Genomic DNA, 22,779 nt, shown 5'->3' on the forward strand with positions numbered 1-22,779 from the left:
CTATCGATTGCCAGTTTCCACGATCCTGGCAAACCTCTCAACTCTCTTGCTTCACTTTCACTCATCAATCTGTTCATACAAGCCCTCCCATTCTTCTCACTACGCACTCCAAAGTTTTGAAGAACATTCTCGATTTGAACTGAGAATGTCCTTCCACGTTAGCTCTTTATATCTCTTTCGCCAGGGCAGGTTTCCACGATACGCTACCAAGTTAGGGGACGAACAAATTGTGCACCTGGTGGTAAGCGACACGCCTACCTATAACAGTTGCAGTGCCACTCAGAGCTTTAAATAGCAAAGATCTGAGGAGCACTACCACTGCGCCCGTGATCCTGAGACATAAGTTGACAAGTCCCATGTGCTTGTAACTTCACCAGCATTCTTCAAAACCGGAAGTCAATAATGCTCACTTTATTGCTTCGTGGCATAAATAAGGTGGCAGTACTTCCTTGGACGAACTCTTTTACAAGGAACTGTTCTGCTACAATATCTCTTTTACCACTCATTCAACCCAAGCCACCTCAACACACCTTTCTCTATTTTTGTCACTACGTCTTCTTTCAAACCACATCGTTCACGGATCATAATACTCCTCACTGTTATACAGCACAAACCTTTTTCTGATATGTACTTACTTCTGTACAAACTCAGAAGATAAAATCCTCATATATCCAGCGAGGCAGACGATGTCAATTTTATGAGATTCCAAGGCGGCAGAGACAGCGCGGTCAAACTCCTCCCGCGAGTTGTACTCTTTGATGTTAAATACCTGTTCAAATGTTACGAATTAAATTATAGATCCCCATGATAGATGCGGGCAACCAAATCGTATCACGCAGCGGCACTAAATGAGCGAAATAAAAAAGTGGGAATATAAAATAGTAACGTTTATATTTCTGTACGCGAAAGGTAAACGACCTTAAGCCCATAATTTTGGAATTTAGAATTTTTTACAAACTTGCTTTAGAATGCTTTTTTTTGTTTCTTTACATAGCCCCATACTAGGGAAGCCCTGCAATGCGGCTGCCATGGACACATACCTAGACAACCACAAATTACACCCAAACTCACGAGAGAAATAAATGTAGGCCATGCAAATAGTTCTCCCGACCCGGGAATCGAACCCGGGACCACTGTGTGGCAGTTCAGCATGATGACCGTTCGGCCACGGAGGCAGTTATACTAAAATATAATAATACTAAAAATCATGCAATGGTAAGAGGCATTAAAGCCGCCCGCGCTCGGCGCGTTGTTGTTCATAAGTACACATAATTAGACCCGCCGCGGTCCCAACCCGACCCGCGCCCGACTCGCACCCGTTCTCGTGTGTTCACGCTTTAGTCCTAGCGTCGTTACTTATTTATTGAAAATATTTTTATTTCATAATCAATCAAACTAGACTTGAAATCGTCACATCAATTCAAAAACCATTATACTCCTTGGCACGTCAAATTCACTGAACAATTATTTTTTTAGTATCATCACCAACATTTCATAGCTGGAAGTATGCCATGCGTTCGTATCATCTCGACACATCCGAAGAACAGAGTCCGATGTGATTATATAGCGAAAAAAGAATAAGTACGTTACGAGAATAATTTCGTTATTCAAACTAAGGCCTACTGTAAGGTGTTTAGAGAATTTATATATCTTATTTCGTTTCGGAAATATAATATCGAACAACACTCGATCTGACATCCACAGCGAAGAAGAACGACCGAAACGTATTATGTCCTGAGAACAAGTAGTCTTGCAGATAGATCTTTGTTCTACGGATGAGTCGATCGAATCGATACAGTCTGTCTTTTTTGAAGACGGAGTAAAATGACAGTACATTGCGCAAAATTGTTGCCAGCTTGCGAGCAGCTAGTGATTGCAGTCGATAATCAATTATCGATTGAATATCGGTCACTTTTCATTAGAATTATAGTCGATCCATTATTCACCTAATTACTAAGCAAAAGTTCATTTCAATTGTCAATTAGAACTATGTTTATGAAAAATACAAAGAGGTGACATATTTTAAAGATTTTCATTTAAATTCAATATAGAATCCAATCCGGCTATACTTATTAAAATGTATATGATTAAAAAATCATCTCGACACTAGTAGGGCACTGTCATTATAAGAATAAAGAGGGTAATGACGCAATCAGTAATCATTAGAACGTCGTAACATTTACAATTCAGTCATTTTTGGCATAATTATGTCTTCTTTCACAATCTATCGATAAAACTATCGCCAACAACTACATAACTATTAAAAATTTTATGAAAACTGGCAACCCTACAAATGTTATTTTAACCCGTCTTGAAAAAAGACAGACTATATGTATTCATTGATGCTAATAAATCATAGAATATAACAATGACAGATTTCATAAATAATATGAAATGTAAATTTTATACTAAATATTCAATATTGTAGAATGTTGTATCATTCAGGTAATCAAATAATAATTTCTTAAACTCTGCACAATCATTGCAATTCCTAATTTATTGTATCAATGCAGTTTGTTGAAGATCTTCGTAGCCATTACTATTACATTATTTTGAAATAGATTAGTTAGTCGTTTACCATAGGAACCAAGTAGGTGTACCAGACATTATCACAAGTTTAATAACACTCACCAAGGTTGGTATTCCGTGTTTCTCAGCGCGCTGCAACGCATAAGCGCCTTTCTTGTTACTAACAACAAGGGCGATTTCTGCGCAAATGCACTGCGAGGGGTCGTTTGTTGTGTCGATTAACGCTTGGAGATTGCTGCCGTTGCCTGAGACGAGTACCGCCACCTGTGGAGTAAAAGGTGTCACTCAGTTTACTACCGTACGCCATCAATGTACTTTTTTGAATTGTTTATTAAATATAGTGATGTTTAAAAATAATAATAAGATAAGAAAATTCGATCTGTAGCTCAGTTGGTTAAGAATGGTGGTCCTGGTATGGCAACCGACACAGGTTCGAGTACAGATGTATTTAATCTTTGTATGAATGTATTTTTAGTACCAGTAGAGCTCCTTGTGAAAGAGTTCGTCCAAGGAAGCACTGCCCCTTTACCTATTTCTGCCGCCAAGCAGTAATGTGAGCATTACTGCATTCCGGTTTGGGAGGGTAAGGGTGTTGGTGAAATTACAGGCACATGGGACTTGTCAATTTGTGTTTCACTTGAATTTAAAATAATCCACTTTATTCTGCTTAACCACTCTTTCAACCTTGACTACTTGTACATCAAATTCTTTGACAGTTATATTTTTGGTCTTTCAACGACTTTTTAGTCGTAGCGCCATCTATGAGAAATCTATGACAGATTTATCACCCAGTTAGTACCTTTACAGCTACCAGTCCTGGCGAGAGATGTCGCTATTCACTGTATTAATTAAATTTTTATTGAATTGATATTCAATTATTTTTTGTGAAATTACTCCACTAGTTTGTTATAATTATTAATACAAAGATCGAACACTCAGAAAAAACACTCAGAAAAAATACCTTCGATCCGGTCGGATTCGAACCGACGTCTTCTTGCATACCGTGCCAGTTATATTTTTATTATTTTATGATATCAAGTGACAGGACGAACAAATCGTGCACCTGGTTGTAAGCGACACGCCTGTCCATAGCATTTGCTGTGCTACTCGGAGCTTTAAATCGCAATTTCACCATTAACTGACGTAGAGAAGTGTTTTTAACCGACTTCAAAAAGGAGGAGGTTCTCTATTAGACTATGTTTTTTGTAGGAATGTTACGCGATAACTCCGACATTTGTGAGCCAATTTTGATGATTCTTTTTTGTGGTCTCATTTAAATTTCCATTTCTAAGAATTACTTTTGGGGTTGGATTTTTTAGTACTCTACACGGATAATTTAAATAGTATGAATATTACCTTCTTCTTGGGCAGCAACGGCATGCGCCGTGTGAAGTTGATGGCCGAGGCGAAGTTGTCAACGACGACTCTGGCGCCACCTGGCGGCCGCGCCTGTATGCTGCCGATCACCATCGCTCCGTACGCGCGCGTTATGTTCATCACCTGACACAGAATCAAGATCAGTATAAAACCACAATAAACCACACATACCCTCAATTCAACAAACGGGCTTAATCAGGATTACTATAAAAGCTCATAGTAGGCCCCATGATCGAATATGTTATATTGAATCGAGCTTACCTCGGCTTGGTCTTCAGGTGAAACAATAAGCACCATTCCAATTCCGCAGTTAAAAGTACGCAGCATTTCTGATTCTTGCACTGATCCCGCGTCCATTATCCACGCGAATACCTGAAAAAAAAACAGTATTCATTTTCATACTTTCAACTCATATGTCCCATTGCTGGGTCTGGATCTCCGCTAAGGTTTAAATCATAGCACGTCTCCGCTAAGGTTTAAATCATAGTACGTCTCCCTGGCCTAATACGGGTTGGGGACATTCATCGAATATATAACCAGAAATAGAGACGAAATGTCATTTAATTTGTTTGAAAACCATTCTGCCAAATCATTATGGTGAGAACTGCGCTTCGATTGGCCAGCCCGATTTCGAAACAATTGACGGGTTTCGTCAATTGTTTCACTTCAAATCGACCTGTTTAACTTGAGATTTGCTATAATGGACGAAAATGAAAATTAAGATTCTGTTTGTTTTGTAATCAGATGTTTTGCTGTTTTTCCCACAACCGAATGGAACAGCCCCCCAATGTTAGATATTATCTTTATTACACAGGTCAGTTGTTGGCGTACTATTTCAGCTTTCTAATTTGTGATTGCAGTGCAAACGAGAGTTGACATTTAAAAGTGATATAAGGTGCATTTGCCTGATGTGTTGCCAATGATGGATGGCCCTTATTTCTTCTCTATTTCAGGTTATATACTCGATGGGGACTTTACATGTTTATTTATTTGATGCCACTGATAATGCTGTGTCAGTCGCTGAGTACTAGTCCTCACAAATATAAACGTCAGAGTCGATACGCGAGGAAGAAGAACAAGAAGAAGAAGGCGGGCAAAAAATTAATTCGTTAGAGAAGGCACATAAATAAAATAGTTGAAGAATATGTTATATACATTATATGTAAGGCATCTATTTTGAATTCACTCAGTGTTAGAGATGGGAAATAATGCTTATTTTTTTAATCGTTAAAAGTTATGTTTTTCTAAATGCTTTTCACTTACGCTTTGAAGCTTTTTCCAAGCTTACAAAATCGTTTAGAAAAACGTTTAAACGCGTAGAGTTTTCTGTTAATGAAAGCTTGCAACATTGTACTGATAGCGAAAAGCAAGAGTAGATCACCAAAAGTTTTAAGATGGAAGTAAGTTTATTTATTATTATTCACATGGACGAATTAATTTGTTTAGGAAACATGGCGGGACTTGAAACGTAAGCACGTTGTAAAAAATCAAATTGTTGAGTATTGGAACTGACCAACGCTTACGCTTTAGTTGAAAAGCGTGCTTATGCTTATGAAAGGCTTCTTATTTTAAAAAGCAAACTTTTTAAGTGCTTTACGTTTAAACGCCCACCTCTACTCAGTGTAATGAAATAAGTCAATTGTATTAGTTACTCGATTAAGAGTAGCGAGGGCATGCGCGAACGGCGGTCGGGTCAGCAGTTGGGCCAGACTATATGATTACTCTAGAGATTGTAATTGTAGTATTGTTCTCATGTGTATGCCAATTATATGTATATGTTATAGTTAATAAAATTTCGAAAACTCAATAGCGCGTTTTAGAAAATTCATTAAAACTGTTCAACGCCATCTAGCGGCATCTTACCTAATCTACATATATTAACTAGAATAATCATTTGTTTCATATTATCAATATCACCTTATTGCAATTTAAATAAAGGAATAATATGAGTTATTGTTGCTGCATACATTGTTTATGTTAATAGAAGTCTGGAGACCCCCATACACGGGCCGATATGTCTTCACGGTTCGCCGTTTCAGACTGACCAAAACAACGAATTGATAGCGTATGTTTATTTCGTTAATGATTAGTTTAAAGACCAGGGGAATAGCGACGGATCGACACGATTATCGTGACGATCAAATCGAGGGATCTTCACAAATGGACTCTCTAGTAACTTTTAAAATGTACATAGAAGAACCTAGGTCGATCATCGACAAATCGAGCAATCGAGCAGATCGATTTGGTGTAATAGGAACTGTCGGTCGACAATGATTCATCTCATTCTACCATCGTAAAACCCTTAATAATTATCCACTGATGAGCACTGAACCTAGCGTGTACAGTCCTCGGTATGCTGTCTAACAGAACACTGTCAATTATACGCCACCATGTTGCAGCATTATAATTATCACAATTATCAGTTCATACTTACAGAATGAATATTCCACTGATGAGCATTCAACCTAGCGCGAACAGTTCCCGGTATGACGCGAGGAATGTTCTCCAACAACCCACCACCGGTTATATGCGCCACGGCTTTGACGCATCCGCGCTGCAGAGCTGGTAGTACGCTCTTAACGTAGATGCGGGCTGGTTTTATTAGCTCTTCACCTGGTTTACAAACATACAATACAATTTAATTAAATATATCCAATGCAACTACAGAAACAATACAAGGTATTTATAAATAAGGGAATTACCTATTTCTGCGGCCAAGCAGTAATAACAGCATTACTGTTTTCAGGTTTAGAAGGGTAAGGGTGCTGATGAAATTACAGGCATATGGGACTTGTCAACTTAAGTCTCAGGGTCACTGGCGCAGTGACAGTGTCCCTCAGATGTTTGCGATTTAAAGCTCTGAGTGGCACTGCAACTGTTATGGACAGGCGTGTAGCTTACTATCAGGCGCACGACTTGTTAGTCCCGTCACTTAATATTTAAAAAAAAAGAATAAATATGCCAGTATTGCCTGTACAATGTTTCTGGAGGAGAAGCAGGAAAAACAGCTTTGCTAGATCAGATGGTTTAGGTATTTACTATTAAATAACGGTCTTACAAAGAATATACGATACACCTAAGGATACTATCTAATGAATGTGCTAATACGTCTCACGATCATATAAAATCCTAAAAACAGGCCTAAAACAAAAGTGTAAAACGAATTATCTAAGAACAAAATATGTAGCTTTGCACATAATTTTTATACGGAGATATTTCTCTGTAAGTACTACAGAGTCCCTGCTAAATTTTGGTTTTCAATTGAAGCACTATAGTTATAAAATTCACGTTTATCCCAAAATTTGTAAATTGCCCAGCGGTTTAACGCCGCGCCGCCGGTTGCCCTGTCAGCCGCCATCGGGCACTTGTCGACGACGAATTCTGCGTCAAATTTTCTCCGCCTGTTCTTATTTCATTCATATTAATTATCAGCCAATATCAAGTCCGATCGTGTATGGAGTACTACTGCTACATACCAGCTGGTCACCTTGGATTCAATTGACAATCGCGTCAAGAGGTTTATAGGTGACTCGGAATTAGTAGAGGCGAAGCTGCAGAGCCTTGAACACCGCCTTAAAGTTGCCTGCTTAGCGGTATTCTATAGGATATATCACGGAGAGTGTGCGATGGAATTACACGATTTAATTCCGCCTTCCCCTTTCCATCATTGGGGGACTAGGCGTAGGCTTGGCTTTCCAACCCTATGTTGTGGATATTCCAAAGATTCGCACGAAGCGTTACGCTTCCACATTTATATGGCGAAAGGCTATGCGGTGGAATTCCCTGCCTGCAGACTTGTTCCCTGAACGTTACAACTTGGACCTATTCAAGGCGAGAGTGAATAGGCACTATTTAGGTGTATATGCTCCATCGTCGACCTCATCATCACTTTCCATCAGGTGAGATGGAGGTCAAATGCACACTTACATTTGAATAAAAAAAATTTAAAATTTAAAATCAGCATGTAAGTTGCGAGACGCGAGATGCAGTTCCCCACACTTCACCTCCTAAAATATAGGCTCGCGTAGACATACTACGCTTTAACTAGTTTTCAGAACCATAATAAGTTTAATTTATTTAATAAAAGAACAAAGCTGTGATAACAACTTTAGTTTCAGCCAAGCCGAACGATGTTGCGGCACACGTCATACTTGACGCACAAAAAACAAACGCCTGTTGAATCAATACAGAGTACTAAAAAAAAACCGACATCAAAAGTCATTCATCCCCTAGTTTCTCACGCTTAGAGGTGGAATATTTTATTCAAATTGGACCACTTCTGAGGTACCCTCTTTCCAACAAAAAAAAAAAGAATCATCAAAATCGGTTGAGAAACGAGTTCTGCCGTCCATTAACTAAAACGAGGCTAAGTGACAAGTGGTCAAATAACCATTTTAAATAGCAAAAAATAGAGCATAAATTAGGTAACGTGTAAGGTTGTGTATTAAACTTTCTAGTTTTTTATGATATCTCAAATAATTACTTGGTCACTTAGCACGTTTTATTTAGCATATTATTTAAAAAACTATAAACATACTAACCTGTATGATATCGAGTTCTTAGGTTTTCGCGATTGTTATCATAGGAAACAAAACTATTTTTCCGGATTTAAATCGCGTTAACTGTCAATCGTGACCATCGAGTATATAACCAGAAATAGAGACGAAATGAGGGCCATATATTCCTGGTAACACATTAGCGATACAGCTCTTATAAATATCAACTCCCGTTCGCACTGAAATATAGACAGGCCAACTATTGACCTATGTGTATGTCTCCGTATATTCCAAAAAATATTCTGTATTTATTGTAATAAAGATAATATCTCTAACAATGCCGTGCTGTTCTATTCGGTGGTGTGGGAAAAACAGCAAAACATCTAATTACAAAACAAACGGAATCACATTTCATCGGTAATTAAATATTAAATATGTAATTTTGCAATTTTCGTCCATTATAGCAAAGCTCAAGTTAACTGGTCGATTTGAAGTGAAACAGTTGACGACACCCATCAATTGTATCGAACTCGGGCTAGCCAATCGGAGCGCAGTCGTCACAGTAATGATATGGCAGAATAGTTTTCAAACAAATTAAATGACATTTCGTCTCTATTTCTGGTTATATACTCGATGATCGTGACTGTGGGACCTGTAAAGGGCCCGAAACGTTGGTTTGTTTGAAAAAACAAATATACGTGATTTAAATTCGGAAAAATAGTTTCATTTCCTAATTTTTTTTTGTTTGTTGCCTTTACATTTTTGAAGATAGTTTAAAGTAGGTTCATATATGGATGGAGTTGAAAGGCTGATGTGACTGTGATCGTGAACTTAGTTTCTTTGGCCCGGAATATATTGCGCCATTTTTCAAGGTTCAGCGCCTTTTGCAGGAACTTAAATATTGCTTAGTTGCTCATTACGTATCAACTTACCCAAAGTAAGTCCCTCCTTGCTGAACGGTGCCTTATCGTCGAGAGAGAGACCTACTTTCTTCACGAGCTTGTGGATCAGACTGAACCCATTGCTGTGGATGCCGTTCGACGGTAGACCGATAATTATGTCTCCTACCTGTTAATTATAACGTTGTTTTGTAGAATACTTTAAATACATATATGTATTTTGTTATAATTATTAATAACAAAGAACGAACACTTAGAAAAAATTCCTTCGATCCTTCGGCGGAACCTAACGAATTTTTCTATGTGCTTATGCAGATCTTCATGTTTGGTTTGTAACAAACTAGTGGAACAATTTCACAAAAAACATTATTGAATATCATAGAAGTAAATCATCGTGACATTTAATAAAAACTTGAAAATTTGTATCGAGTTCTTAGGTTTTCACGATTGTTACACATAGGAAATGAAACTATTTTTCCGGATTTAAATCGCGTATATTTGTGATTGAAATCTGGAAAAATAGTTTCATTTTCTATATTCATTGTAGTTATTATTTTGTAGTATTGGCAAACGAGATAGATTTGACCGAGACGTGGCGCCATCTGTGAACACGGCTGATTACGCGACAGTAGCGCCATCGTTCGGTGACTGTAGTTACTTTTTCAATTGCAAATGAGTGAGTTTTATAAAAAATGCTCGCAGAGAGCGGAGAAGGTTTTTTTTGCACGGGCATACTAGACTATTTTTTAAAATAATAATATGCCTAATATGGATTGTTTCGAGGCAAGTCCACTAGTTTGAAGAGCAACGTAAAAAGCACATTACTCATCTTGGAGTCGAAGTGGTCGCCATTAACGAGAAAAATAGATCGTTTACCAAATTGTCCTCACAGGAGTCGAACCTGGGACCTCCTCATCTAGCGCCCTCAATTGTCACCGCTGGGTCACAGAGGTCGCCAAATTTGTTTTTGTGCATATGATACGAGCGTGTGCACGAACGTATGTATGTATGTATGGGTGTGTGTTTGTACGTGCTTGCATGCATTGCCGTGTTATGTGAATGTGTGACTATTGTACAATACATACAGTAATGTCATTGAATTTGGGCAAAATGTGCGTCCTCTCCACCACTCCCAGAGCGAATCCAGCGATGTCGTACACACCCGGCTCGTACATGCCCGGCATTTCCGCTGTTTCGCCCCCTGCATATAATTACTCGTTATTGCACAAACGTCAATTCGATTTAATGCTGCATTAAATAATATAGAAGACGTTATGTTGTTGTTGCATAGATTTTTTGATCTCTTTCTACGACATAACCCTTGTTGGATTGGAACCAATCCAACAACGACGACGACATACTGTATTTAAGATAGCAAAACTTTCAAAATATTTTTAGTTCGGTCAATAAAGAGCTTTCGCTTGTGACAAACAAAGCTTGTTTTTTTTTCTGGTTCTTGTTTTACGTATTCTTAATACTTTATTGTTTGACGTTGCAATAAATGTTTTCTATTCTATTCACTAATTTATTAAGTATTTGTTGATTGCGAATTTTTTTATCCTTATTATCTTCCAAAATTTAAAAATATGTATATATGCGAGTATGTTGTTGTTACCCAGAGTCTTAAACAAGAGGTGAATAACTTAAAATTAATTAAAAACTCATAATATTATTTGAATATTAACAAAAAGTCCATCAAAACCCTTTTCAAATGAAATAATAACAACTGTAATTGTTTTAGCTAAAAATCAAATAACACACGTCATGATACCGGAATGTGATTGGCCAATACATCTACGCTGCATAGCACAAACAGTGTGACTCACCAATCAGAGCAGCCGAAGCTTGTCTACAGCCCTCTGCTACGCCAGACACAACGGCTCTCGCTACGTGGACATCCAATGAGCCGCACGCGAAATAATCCAGGAACGTGAGTGGTGCAGCGCCATTGCATAGTATATCATTTACGCACATAGCGACTAAATCAATGCCTATGGTGTCGTGGTTGTTGATTGTTTGAGCGATTTTTAGTTTTGTGCCTACACCGTCCGCTGCCAGTACCAGGACTGGATCCTGGAAATAAAAACAACAAAATATAAAGGAGACCTTTCATACACATGGCACATTCATACGAAAAAACTTACACAGCTTCGGAAAGTATGAAAGCGGTTATAACACTTGCTCTATAGGACACTTGAAGGTCGTACCGCGACGCTTAGCTTTAGTTCTTTTTTAGCTTGATATTATAAAAAAAATAGTGTTACTTATCACGAGCACCTACCCGTTGACTTAAAAAACGAGCCTAATGATGAAACGTTTGATCGTCGACTAAAAGACCTTTATCATTACACTTGCATGTAAATAGTGCGATTGCACGCTAGCCAACTTAACTTCAGTGCCCCAAATAAAACACCCGGGCTTTTCTTCTTTTTAGCACAGCAATGATCGGTAATGAGCTTTTTCTTCAAATTAAAAGTGAAATTACTCCACTAGTTATTATGGCTATACTACGTTGAAGCATCTGCAAAGGTGCTGGCTGCGGTGTAGAATGTTCTAAAATCTCTCATTAGATGTCACTATCAGTTCAGAATGCCGATAAATCGAGTACAAAGTTCTTTAACAAAAACACATACACACATCAAAAAAAGTTTGCGATCAATAGCATAAGCTCCTATAATTCTTTAAATTTAACTTTATCAAGAAAAAATCTATGTTGTATGCTTTCTTTAAATAGGAATACCCTGTTTTAAATTAAAATATAAAACTATTTTTTATTATTTATTTTAAAAAATTGAGCCATTAATCATAATGTAATAGTGATAGAAATTTCATAGAAAGAAAAAGACTGTTTAATTAAACTTAAACAACAATTTATTATTAAAAGGTGTGAATTCAATATAAAATAACTCCTCCCCTGGCTCGAATACATGCGAAGATCCTCCTGGGCATGCTGAGGATCAAGTTATCCAGCGTTTCCTGGGGTAACCTATCCCATTCTTCAATAGCGGCTTCCCTGAGCTCTGGAACTGTCTGGGGACGTGGCTCACGGTTCCATACTGCTCATTTAAGAGCATCCCACGCGTGCTCTATTGGGTTTAAGTCGGGCGAGCCGGCAGGCCAGTCTAATCGTGTGATATCGTATTCTTGAAGAGCAGCATTGACTCGTTGAGCTCGATGTGCGGGCGCATTATCATCGACCAGTACAAATTGGTGCCCATGGTTTACTCGGAATGGTCTGACGATATCATCAATAGCAACTGCTTTGTACATGTCTGCTGTCATGAAGCCCCGATACGGGATCAAAGGCGTTCTAGCTCCAATCATAATGCCACCCCAAAAGGACACCGATTTTCCGCCTTGCTGAACTGTTCCAGTAGCAGTTCTTTGTCTTTCACGGTCGCCTGGTCTTCTCCAGACACGGACACGTCGGTTATCTGGATGAGTGCTGATTCGGGATTCGTCAACGAAGAGACAGTTTTGCCAAATGTTTTCGTCCTCACCTTCTTCATTTTGCCAAAATCTAGCCCACTGCAATCTTCGTTGTTGACGTTGCCGGGAATTGAGCGGAGCTCGCCAAGACCTCCGTGCTCGTAATCCAGCCTGGTGCAAGCAATTGCGAACGGTCTGCGTGCTAACTTCAAGCCCAGAGGCGGCCCTGACTTCTGCTTTTATTTTAGTGGCGTTGATTGTTGGATCACGGGCTGCCAGCAATCTAATATAGCGCTTTTGGGCAGCTGTCAAGACAGTTGGGCGACCGCTGCGGGGTCGGTCAGCTAAATTCCCCATTCCGTGATACCTCTGCAACGTAGCCACGACACAGGATTGGGATATAGCAAGTCTGCGTGCTATTACTCTCGTGGTGTATCCTTCTTCCCTCAAAGTTACTATTCTAGCTCGTAAAACCTCTGATAATCCTTTTGGCATTTTTTCAATCACAACTTTCCACGAAAAATATATTGAATCACTTATAATTGACTAAATCAGATTTCTGAATGAGCGTAAGCTAGGACTGAAAGCCTTTTTATATGAAAAAACAATTGAACGGGGTCATTGTTTTATGTTCTAATTTATTTTTAAATAAAGAATCTAAAAAGAAGAAAAAATCATAATATAATCTACAGTAACAAAAAAGATTTCAGTTTTTCGAAGTGATCGCAAACTTTTTTTGATGTGTGTAGGAGAATTTAGACAACTCGATAATTTTACCCGTAACTCAGTTCGCAAGAGCTATACTACGGTGCAGTATGGATTCTAGTTCCATTGGGTCGAAAATGTTTTTCTATATGTTCGATCTTAGTATTAATAATCGTGATGGATCTAAATTAAAAAACCCATTCCCTATATTTCAATATCAGAAGATCAGGAATTTAATTGAAATTCAAGCCGAAGGCCGTTGGGTAAGTTCTTTGCTCGGAGGCTCCCTGTCCAGGAGTAGGGCGTTAGGAGTATAATATAAATATTATGTAATACCTTGTATTCCTTTTCAACGGCTTTTAGTTGGAAGCAACCACCAAAGCCTCCAAGTCCTCCAAGTACACCAGAACGAGAAGTAGTCCTGTAACAAGGTCATAAACAGGGTGTAAAAAAATTATGTAGGTTCAATTACTATAATTATGAGACGCCTTATAGTTTCTTTTTTTGAAAAGCCTTGGAAAGAGTAATAACAGATTGATCAGACAGGTTACATAGAATTTGACATGTAACAACAGTAAATTGTGTTTTAAGGACGGTAAATCGACCCCTCCTACGTAAAGTATCGTATGTCGAAATAGCCAAGTTTACAGGGGAGCGTTTTAAAGTTCACCGTTTTGTTTGGCAAAACCTCATTACTGACATAGAGTTATCATCTAGTAGATCATCTAACCGATATCTAGGATTTAACAATACTCAATGCGAGTAACAAGCTTTGCCGAATAAAACTGGGAAATGCTAAAGTCACGTGTTATGCTCATTGCAGTGAATTAAGAACTTCAAAACGCTTCCCTGTAAACTTGGCAATTTCGACATACGATACTTTACGTAGGAGGGGTCGAAATAAGGGATTACGAACGAGACCGTATTAGACTCTATTATGCTTTCGAAGACGAGGTTCGTAATTCCCGAGGGTTTTATTTGGGGCACTACAGTCAAGTTAGCCTGCACGCAATCACACTATTTTACGTGCAAGTGTGATGAAAATAATAATTTATGCTCTACGAACTGAAATAAAGTATTACTATCAACCTTTTTCCGGGGACTCTGACGTGGGCAGGCACCTCACCCTTAAGTTGTCAATATACCACCCATACACATGAAGCGTTTTACTTCTTCTTTCCTGATGCGGATAGCTAGGATGTAGAATTCCCTTTTATCCGAAAAAGATTATTTAGACCTTTTAAAGGCGAAAATGAATAGTTTCTAGGCTAGCGTGCTCCATCATGGACCACATCCTGACGATGATCTCAGTGGCCTAGCCTTTATAGTCTGTTTTTTTTGCAGGGTTGCACGTATTTATAAAATTTCAAATAGTGATGTAGTTGTTCTCGACAGATTTATCGATAGATTGTGAAAGAAAAATGTCTGAATTGTGAATGTTACGACGCCGTTCTAATGATTTCTAATTGCGTTATTGCCTTCTTCATTCTTATTTTGACAGTTGGCCTACTAGTATCGAAATCAATTTTTATTAATATACATTTTAACGAGAACAGGAAGATTTGATTACTTTTATTGAAACAAAATGATAAAACTTCAAAATATATCTCCTCTTTGTATTTTTAATAGACATAGTTCTAAATGCAATGTATGTATGTATGAACTTACAAAGATTGACAATTCAAATGAACCTGTGACCAACAGTTGGACGTATAATGGGCCGATGTAGATTCAAATGAAACAAAGTCGGCTATTTATTGCATAACCAACATTTAGTCGATAGTCGTTAGAATATTTATAGACTGCAGTCACTAGCTGCTTGTAAGTGGGCAACATATTTGCACAATAAACTGTAATTTTACTCCATCTTAAAAAAAGACAGACTATAGATTTCCAGTCGAACAAATTTGGGTAAAGAACTTTTAGGGAATTTCCAAATTTAAGAACTAGTAAGTATTGAGGATGTCGAGTACATTATTAAAATATCATAAATGTCATCTTAAAAATATTTTCAAAAAGTCGCAATTATTAAGAGGGAGCATGCCAAAAAAGTTTTGACGTTGGCTCCGCCCACATTTGTGAGACAAATATATGCCTGAAGTTCGCGTGACATGCGACAGGAGATGTTGAATTTTGCGCATTAAAAGTACCAAATTCGTTTTTGCGGAATAATACTAAAACTAAAGGGATTAAAAAAAAATCCGTACAATTCTCGATCATGCATAAATATAATTAACTATCTAATTTTTGTCCTAATAACCTGTAGCATTTCGAGGATGAATCGAAAAAATGTGAAAATTAGAGGTCATTTCGTGATTTTTATCTATCGAGGAAACTTTATTGTTTTATGTTTCTGATTAGTGTGTATGCTTGAATATATCGTGTAGTTACTCATACAATATTTTATTTTTAACTTTAAAATGGATAAACCCCTATAAAATCAAATCGAAGATTAGGAATTTTTCCTCTGCTCCCTCTTAAAGGCTTTTCACCATTCCAAGCTCCTAAAATAACTCTAGAGCCAGTACTTACCTGGCCAAAGGTTTGATCAGAGAAACCAGGGAGTCTCCAGCTTCAATGTCGACGCCACTATCCTTGTAGGACAGCGATTTCCGCGGGGTTGATTGACTGGCTGCGAGATACGGTGCCGCTAAGGGCGCAATTGCTTCTTTAAAGTTGTCTACTACCACTTGGTGGCCTCCTGTTGATGTATAAGAAAATGGTTTTTTTTAATATTCTGACGCGTATAAGTAGTGAATAGGCAAGTTTGGGCGCGTTTAGTATGCAAATCTACAGTAGATAGGTCTAATAATACGTCTTTAATGATTCCAAGACTGGATCGACTAAGATTTTGTAACGATGGGGCACTAAAGGTATGGTCCCATACGAAAAATACACATTTTATTTTTTTCCTACTAAACTATTAGATTTATGGCAAAATGTGATATGACAATATTTAATTAGGACAATAGGATCTCTCGATTTGCCACAAAATATATGCTGTAAAATCTCACCTTCCTTCCCCATAGACTCGACGGAGCCAACAACAGCAATGGGTCCTTCAACGAGACGCACCACCTCATTAACGCAAACGGGGTCCACGATCACCACCATGCCCACACCGCAGTTGAATGTGCGAAGCATTTCGAAGTCCGATACCATTCCTGTAAAACAAAATAGTATAACTATATTGGGACACATGTCAAGGTCAGAAATGTCTAAATATTTTTTTGAAAATTGGTGAGTGGTACACGATTCCGGAAAACAGATGAACATTATTTATAAACAATAGATAGTAAGACATCGGTATATGTGCATGTATACAGTATTAAAAAATTAGAACAGTAATTTTCAGGTAAGCTTTTTGTACTCAATTTTGGTGACAATGTTTATTACTTAATTACTCGAATATATCATCGTGAAATATTAAAGAATATTTCAGGTTACCACTCGAATATTAAATAATACTTCATGACGATATTCTATAAACATTGAAATAAAAAGAAAATGTCACCATAATTTAGTACAAAAAAAACTTATCTGAAAATTACCCAGAAATCCCTTAAAAATTAAAAACAATTTAAGACTAATTAATTATTAATAATAGACTAAAGGGAAAATGTTTAAAACAGTTTAAATATGGGAAACTAAACAATTTTTTTGTGATGTTAAGTGCCGGGACGAATAAGTCTGTCCATGGCAGTTGCAGTGCCACTAAGAGCTTTAAATCTCAAAGATCTCAGGGGCACTGCCACTGCGCCCGTCACCCTGAGAGTAAGTTCAAAAGTGCCACCCATCAAAACGGGAACGCCGTAATGCTCACAACATTACTTGGCGGCAGAAATAGGAAAGGTGCCAGTACTTCCATGTACAAACTTTCACAAGGAGCTCGACTGCTATTAAACTACTAATTGTTTTGGTTTTTTCAACCTCTTTTGTCATATAGATCAAATCTTGTTTGCGCCCTCCATTCAGTACATTAGCATATGAAAATGCAGCACGAGCCGAGCGAGCGTGCCGCGACAGCGGCCGGCGAGTGCCAGAAGCCAATTTGCTTGCGTTTCGGAACATGGTTTCACGTTTTTTAATGCTCGTTTGTCTTAGGTTGGAGGGTCAATAAGAAACTATCAAAGTTAATTTATAGAAGTTAAACATTCGCTCAAAACAGATTAAAATACACATTGATTTAATTTAGCTCTTAGAGAAAAAGGATCAATCTTTAAAAAAGATGACCGTTTCGATTTTTTTGCCTGCTGCTTTTGCAAATTTAAAAGCATCGTTCAAATACATTGACTTACAAATAAATGGACGACGGGTCTAATACAAAAAAAATGTCCCAAGTCAACCTATTTAAACGTAGTGACATGTAAAGAAATTTGAAAAAGCTAAAACGTTGAATTTAAATTGTAATGTCATCGCAGTACTGTCTAATTTTGCTTGCTTCGCTGTCAGTCGAACAAACGAAGACGAAAGACGATTTTAACGCCCTATAAGTTCGGACACTTTTTAGCGCGGACCCGACGTCCATATAATTGTAAGTCAATGTTCAAATACATGCCTTTTTAAAGTTTAGCAGCAATGCCATTCGCTAATGGTGAAGCAAAAGATCTTGATGAAAGAAATGAAAAAGTTTCCAACCCTTGGGAAAGCGTGTGAAGTTTCCAACCTGTACTGGACCCGTGTGGTAAAGAACTGTGCCCAGTAGTGGCACGTACAAAGGGTTCATAATGATATTTAAAGTATGAAGTATTCACCTTTAGCCTGCAACCATCCGAAAATAGGTTTGATTGTAAATTTTTTAGCGTCCAATTTGACCCTAACCCCCTGGGGCAGAATCCTGGGTATGTTTTCAAGTAGTCCCCCTCCAGTTATATGGGCTAGCCCCTTGATGATTCCCCGCTTTACTGCGGGGAGGAGTGCATTGACATACAGGCCGGTGGGGGTGAGGAACTCTTCGCCGTACGATTTGTCTGTTTCAGTGAATGGTGCCCGTTCATGGTACCTTGTGAAAAAGAAAATTAAGTTTTAAATAACTAAAAATAGTTGTTAAGACAGATAATACTTTTTTATAGCTGTAGTGGAAAGCGCCCAAAGCCGTAATTTTTTTTTTCTTTTTTCTTTTGGACTTATTATTTATTTTTTTTAAATTAGCAATAAAGCTTAAAAAGACAACAAAGAGTTAAGAAACTCAAAATATAACGCATAAAAAAAAATAGGTTCTAGAAATATTTTAAAATCGAAAGACACAAAATAAATATTTCAAATAAAAATTGACAACATAAATTAATGTATGTAATATTTTTTATAGGTATTTTTATAATTTTTGCATTTTTCCAAATCAACTTCTATACATATTTTTTATTTTTTCAATTGAATATTTATGTAGCAAATAACGCACCAACATGTTACTGTAATTTTAATGTTAATATTTGTATAAATATCCTTTATCCTTAAGAACCTACAATTAACTTACTCATAGATATGAAAGGTACAAATGTACAGTTACTGGAGATAATATCATCTTAGGTCTCTGCGGGACCAGTACATACTTAGCGCAAAAAACGCGAGGAATCACTGGCAAAATGGCATTAAGAAGTACAATACTATAATGTAAATATAAATTAATCCTGTTTTTAACTGACTTTAAAAAACGGAGGAGGTTGTCAATTCGATTGTGTTTTTTATGTAAAGAAGGAGGCAAACGAGCCACTTGATGGGAGGTGGTCATCGTCGCCCATGGACATTTGCAACATCAAATGAGCTGCCTATGCGTTGCCAGTATTTTTTTGTGTGTAAGTTACGCTATTCCTAATGACATTTGTGAACCGATTTTGTTGATTCTTTTTTGTTGGAAAGAGGGTAATCAGTTTTGGTCTCATTTAAATTTGAAGAAAATATTCCACCGCCAAGGGTAGGGGATAAATCAAGTTTATTGGATTTCAATCCCTTTCAGTTAACCGTTTTCAATAAAACTTTGTAAATAGACGTAATTCCATAAACTTTTGAAGTTAATAAGGTAAATAAGGATTTGGTGGTGTAAAATCATAATCACATCTAAAAAAAATACAACTAAGGTTGTCTGGAAGAAGTCGCTGTAAGCGATAAGCCCGCCAATTGTTACCCTGCTAATTTTTGTCATGTAATCTCTCTATTTATATAGTGCTAACAATAAATAATTTTCTATCTATCTATAAGATGTTATTAACTTACTTATGCCCACTCTGTAACATAATCTTCTGTACCAAACTATATCCATTACTATGTACGCCAGTCGACGGTAGTGCCAACACAACGTCACCAGCTCTGATCTCTTTCATACGAGGCAATTGTTTCAGGTTGTCCACAACACCGACAGCAAACCCTGCTAGGTCATACTTGCCTACGTCATACATGGACGGCATTTCTGCTGTTTCTCCTCCTGTTAAAGACATTGTAATGTAACACAATGTTAAATAGTAATTTAAATAAAGTTTAAACATACTGAGTTAATGCTAAACTGACGGTTATTGCACGAGTTTGTCAAAACAAGTGATTGTCGGGTGCGCAAGAGCAAATAAAAAGGTTATCTTTGATGAAATTATGAAATCGAAATATGTGCCAATAAGTCTCAATTATGGATAATAACCAAGAGCATCGGTCAATATATATATATTAGTTCGGCTGGTTCGTATTTAACATTTATTTCTCTCGTGAGTTTTTAATGTCATGAATGTGGGTGTAATTTCTGGTTGTCTATGTGTTCGTCCATGGCACCCGCAACACAGGGTTTCCCTAGTGCGGGGCTATGTTGAGTGTGTGTGTGTTATTATTATTAATAAAGCCCGTGTTTCATTTGAAAAATCGAGTCTTAAGTGGCGTGAATTTATCACTTGGATCGGGCAGAATGAATAATTCCATAGGGTTCAGCAGGGAATTATTCATACTGCCTGGCCAAGACAGGGTTGTCACTATTCATACTCACCGGGAAAAGTGATTAATCATGCAGTTTTTATTATATTGTCAATTTGATGCGGGCATTATTAATACAGTCCGGCTATTTCTAGTGACCAGGTTTATCAAATAACCGTAAAGGTGGATTTATATTTGTGTGATGTGTCGTGTTGTGACACGTCAGAACGGTGACGATTTAACACAGTGAGATTCATATGTCGCAATGGGTTGTGATGGTTTGTGTTGTGTCGCATCCGAAGCGATCCCGATCTAAGTCAGTACAGGTTTGGGACGGCGGAGCGGCCGCATCATGAAAGATCAGACAAGTGTGCACACGCCAGTCAGATATTGGGAACGAGTGAACTTTCCAACAGCCACGACGGTATTGTTCCAAAATAATGTCAGAAGGCGTCAGAACACGTGACATAGATGTAAACGCTAACCATCGCGTCAGAGCGCATCACGACACGATACGTCAAACAAATATTTATTTATTTATTTAATACTTTATTGTACAGGAAAAATACAACAAGTCACAAAGAATACAAGCGAAATTAATAACAAAAGGTTCTGCTTATTTCTAATAGAAATTTCTTCCGGCAGACCTAAATACAGGATACTATAACTAAAAGAACATATGTGCACAACAAAACAAGAAAAAAAATAATATAAAAATATTAAATTGTTATAAATTATATAAATACTTATATAAATACATATTTTATAATATAATACCTAAGATATGGATGGAATAGTAGATAAATAATGCTCTTTAACTTTCACTTTAAAAATAGCTAACGATTTACTTTCGTGAACAGTAATAGGAAGTGCATTCCAAAGTCTGACCGCATGAACAGTGAAGGAGTGAAATATATATATAACATATATATTTCAACTCTGTAAACCACAAAAGCATACCGAATGAATTTAAAAAATTCGAGTACGTAAAACTTAAAAATGCTATGGGTAAATGGTTGCGTACTAAACTTCATTATAGCATACAAGAGTTTTTTGACGACAATAACAAATTTGGTGACTAGCGATGTTTATTAATAATTGTTTTTTTCTTTCATGTTGTAATGCAATTTAATTTTAATCTGTGACATTTCATAATATTGTACACCTTCTCTGGTAAACTATAGAGCACAAACCATTGTAATATTTTAAGATCTTATGTAACCTATAGTTATGCAATAAATGTATTCTTATTCACATCAGATTAAAACGTAAAGAGTACGAGATAACAGAAACTTACCTAACAGAGCACAGCCGGACTCGATGCAAGCATCAGCAACCCCCTTAACAATGCTAGTTGCCACGTCGACTTGTAGCCTCCCGCAGGCCATGTAGTCGAGGAAGGCGAAGGGCTCTGCGCCCGCGCACAGGATGTCGTTCACGCACATCGCCACCAGGTCCTGGCCTATGGTGTCGTATTTACGCATCACCTCCGCTATCTGGAAATACGGATTATGGACACATGATCAGCAAAAAGTTTGCTGCTTCTTAAAACAGTATTATGGATTCACTGTAACCAGATAAGTCTCGCGTTTATTTTTTAAATATCAAGTGACGGGACGAACAAATCGTACGCCTGATGGTAAGCTACATGCCTGTCCATAACAGTTGGAGCACAGAGCTTTAAATCGCAGATCCGAGGGCCACTGCCACCGCGCCCGTCACCCTGAGACATAAGTTGACAAGTCCCACGTGCCTGTAATTTCACCAGCAGCCCTTCAAAACCGGAACGCAGTAATGCTGACATTACTCCTTGGCGACAGAAATAGGTAAGGTGGCAGTGTTTTTTCAAATAAACCAACATTTCAGACCTGTTACTGGTTCCATGGACGCAGGTGACGGAGTGTAACAATCGCGAAAACTTAAGTACTAGACAGATAAGTAATTAATTAGTAAACTGTCTCCGTGGCCGAATGGTAGAACTATTTGTATGACCTACATATCTCTCGTGAGTTTGGGTGTAATTTGTGGTTGTCTACGTGTGTGTGTCCATGGCACCCGCGATACAGGGTTTCCTGAGTGCGTTGCGTTATTATTATTATTTATTTAATTGTCCATCATAAGGGCTAACTGTGTGACTCCCAGCTTATTACCTTAAGTTTAGTCCCAACACCGTCAGTACCCTGTACCAAAACAGGGTCCTTCAACGTAGGATCCATGGCGGAGAGATGGAAAAGGCCGCTAAAGCAACCAAGTCTGCCCAAAACACCCCTTCTGTGAGTGGCGGTGGCGAGTGGTTCGATCTCGCGAACCAGAGTTGCGGCTGCGTCGATATCCACACCGCTTTGCAGGTAGGAGAGCCCGTTAAGTCTATTGAACATATTATTATTTTAATTAATTACCATGGACTCCTCTTGCCACCACGTATCAGCGCCGAGTTCAAACTAAACGTGACTTTT

General features: G+C 37.8%; 1 protein-coding gene across 1 annotated transcript in view; it reads right to left on the minus strand.

The window, feature by feature from the left end:
• Nucleotides 1–22,779, minus strand: part of LOC113235868 (trifunctional purine biosynthetic protein adenosine-3) — a 63,037-nt gene that overhangs the window by 2,735 nt on the left and 37,523 nt on the right. The window contains exons 6-20 of the mRNA XM_026471789.1: nucleotides 22,474–22,690; nucleotides 21,621–21,819; nucleotides 19,646–19,853; nucleotides 18,190–18,437; nucleotides 16,450–16,599; nucleotides 15,968–16,136; nucleotides 13,772–13,856; nucleotides 11,128–11,374; nucleotides 10,387–10,502; nucleotides 9,335–9,470; nucleotides 6,341–6,519; nucleotides 4,168–4,278; nucleotides 3,886–4,029; nucleotides 2,632–2,793; nucleotides 636–769 (exon numbers count right to left, since the gene is read on the minus strand). Of these exons, the coding sequence (XP_026327574.1) occupies nucleotides 636–769; nucleotides 2,632–2,793; nucleotides 3,886–4,029; nucleotides 4,168–4,278; nucleotides 6,341–6,519; nucleotides 9,335–9,470; nucleotides 10,387–10,502; nucleotides 11,128–11,374; nucleotides 13,772–13,856; nucleotides 15,968–16,136; nucleotides 16,450–16,599; nucleotides 18,190–18,437; nucleotides 19,646–19,853; nucleotides 21,621–21,819; nucleotides 22,474–22,690 (2,505 nt within the window). The remainder of the gene's footprint in view (nucleotides 1–635; nucleotides 770–2,631; nucleotides 2,794–3,885; nucleotides 4,030–4,167; nucleotides 4,279–6,340; nucleotides 6,520–9,334; nucleotides 9,471–10,386; nucleotides 10,503–11,127; nucleotides 11,375–13,771; nucleotides 13,857–15,967; nucleotides 16,137–16,449; nucleotides 16,600–18,189; nucleotides 18,438–19,645; nucleotides 19,854–21,620; nucleotides 21,820–22,473; nucleotides 22,691–22,779) is intronic.

The sequence above is a fragment of the Hyposmocoma kahamanoa genome, unplaced genomic scaffold (assembly GCF_003589595.1).
Source record: "Hyposmocoma kahamanoa isolate Upper Pololo Valley unplaced genomic scaffold, ASM358959v1 88, whole genome shotgun sequence".
NCBI lineage: Eukaryota > Metazoa > Arthropoda > Insecta > Lepidoptera > Cosmopterigidae > Hyposmocoma > Hyposmocoma kahamanoa.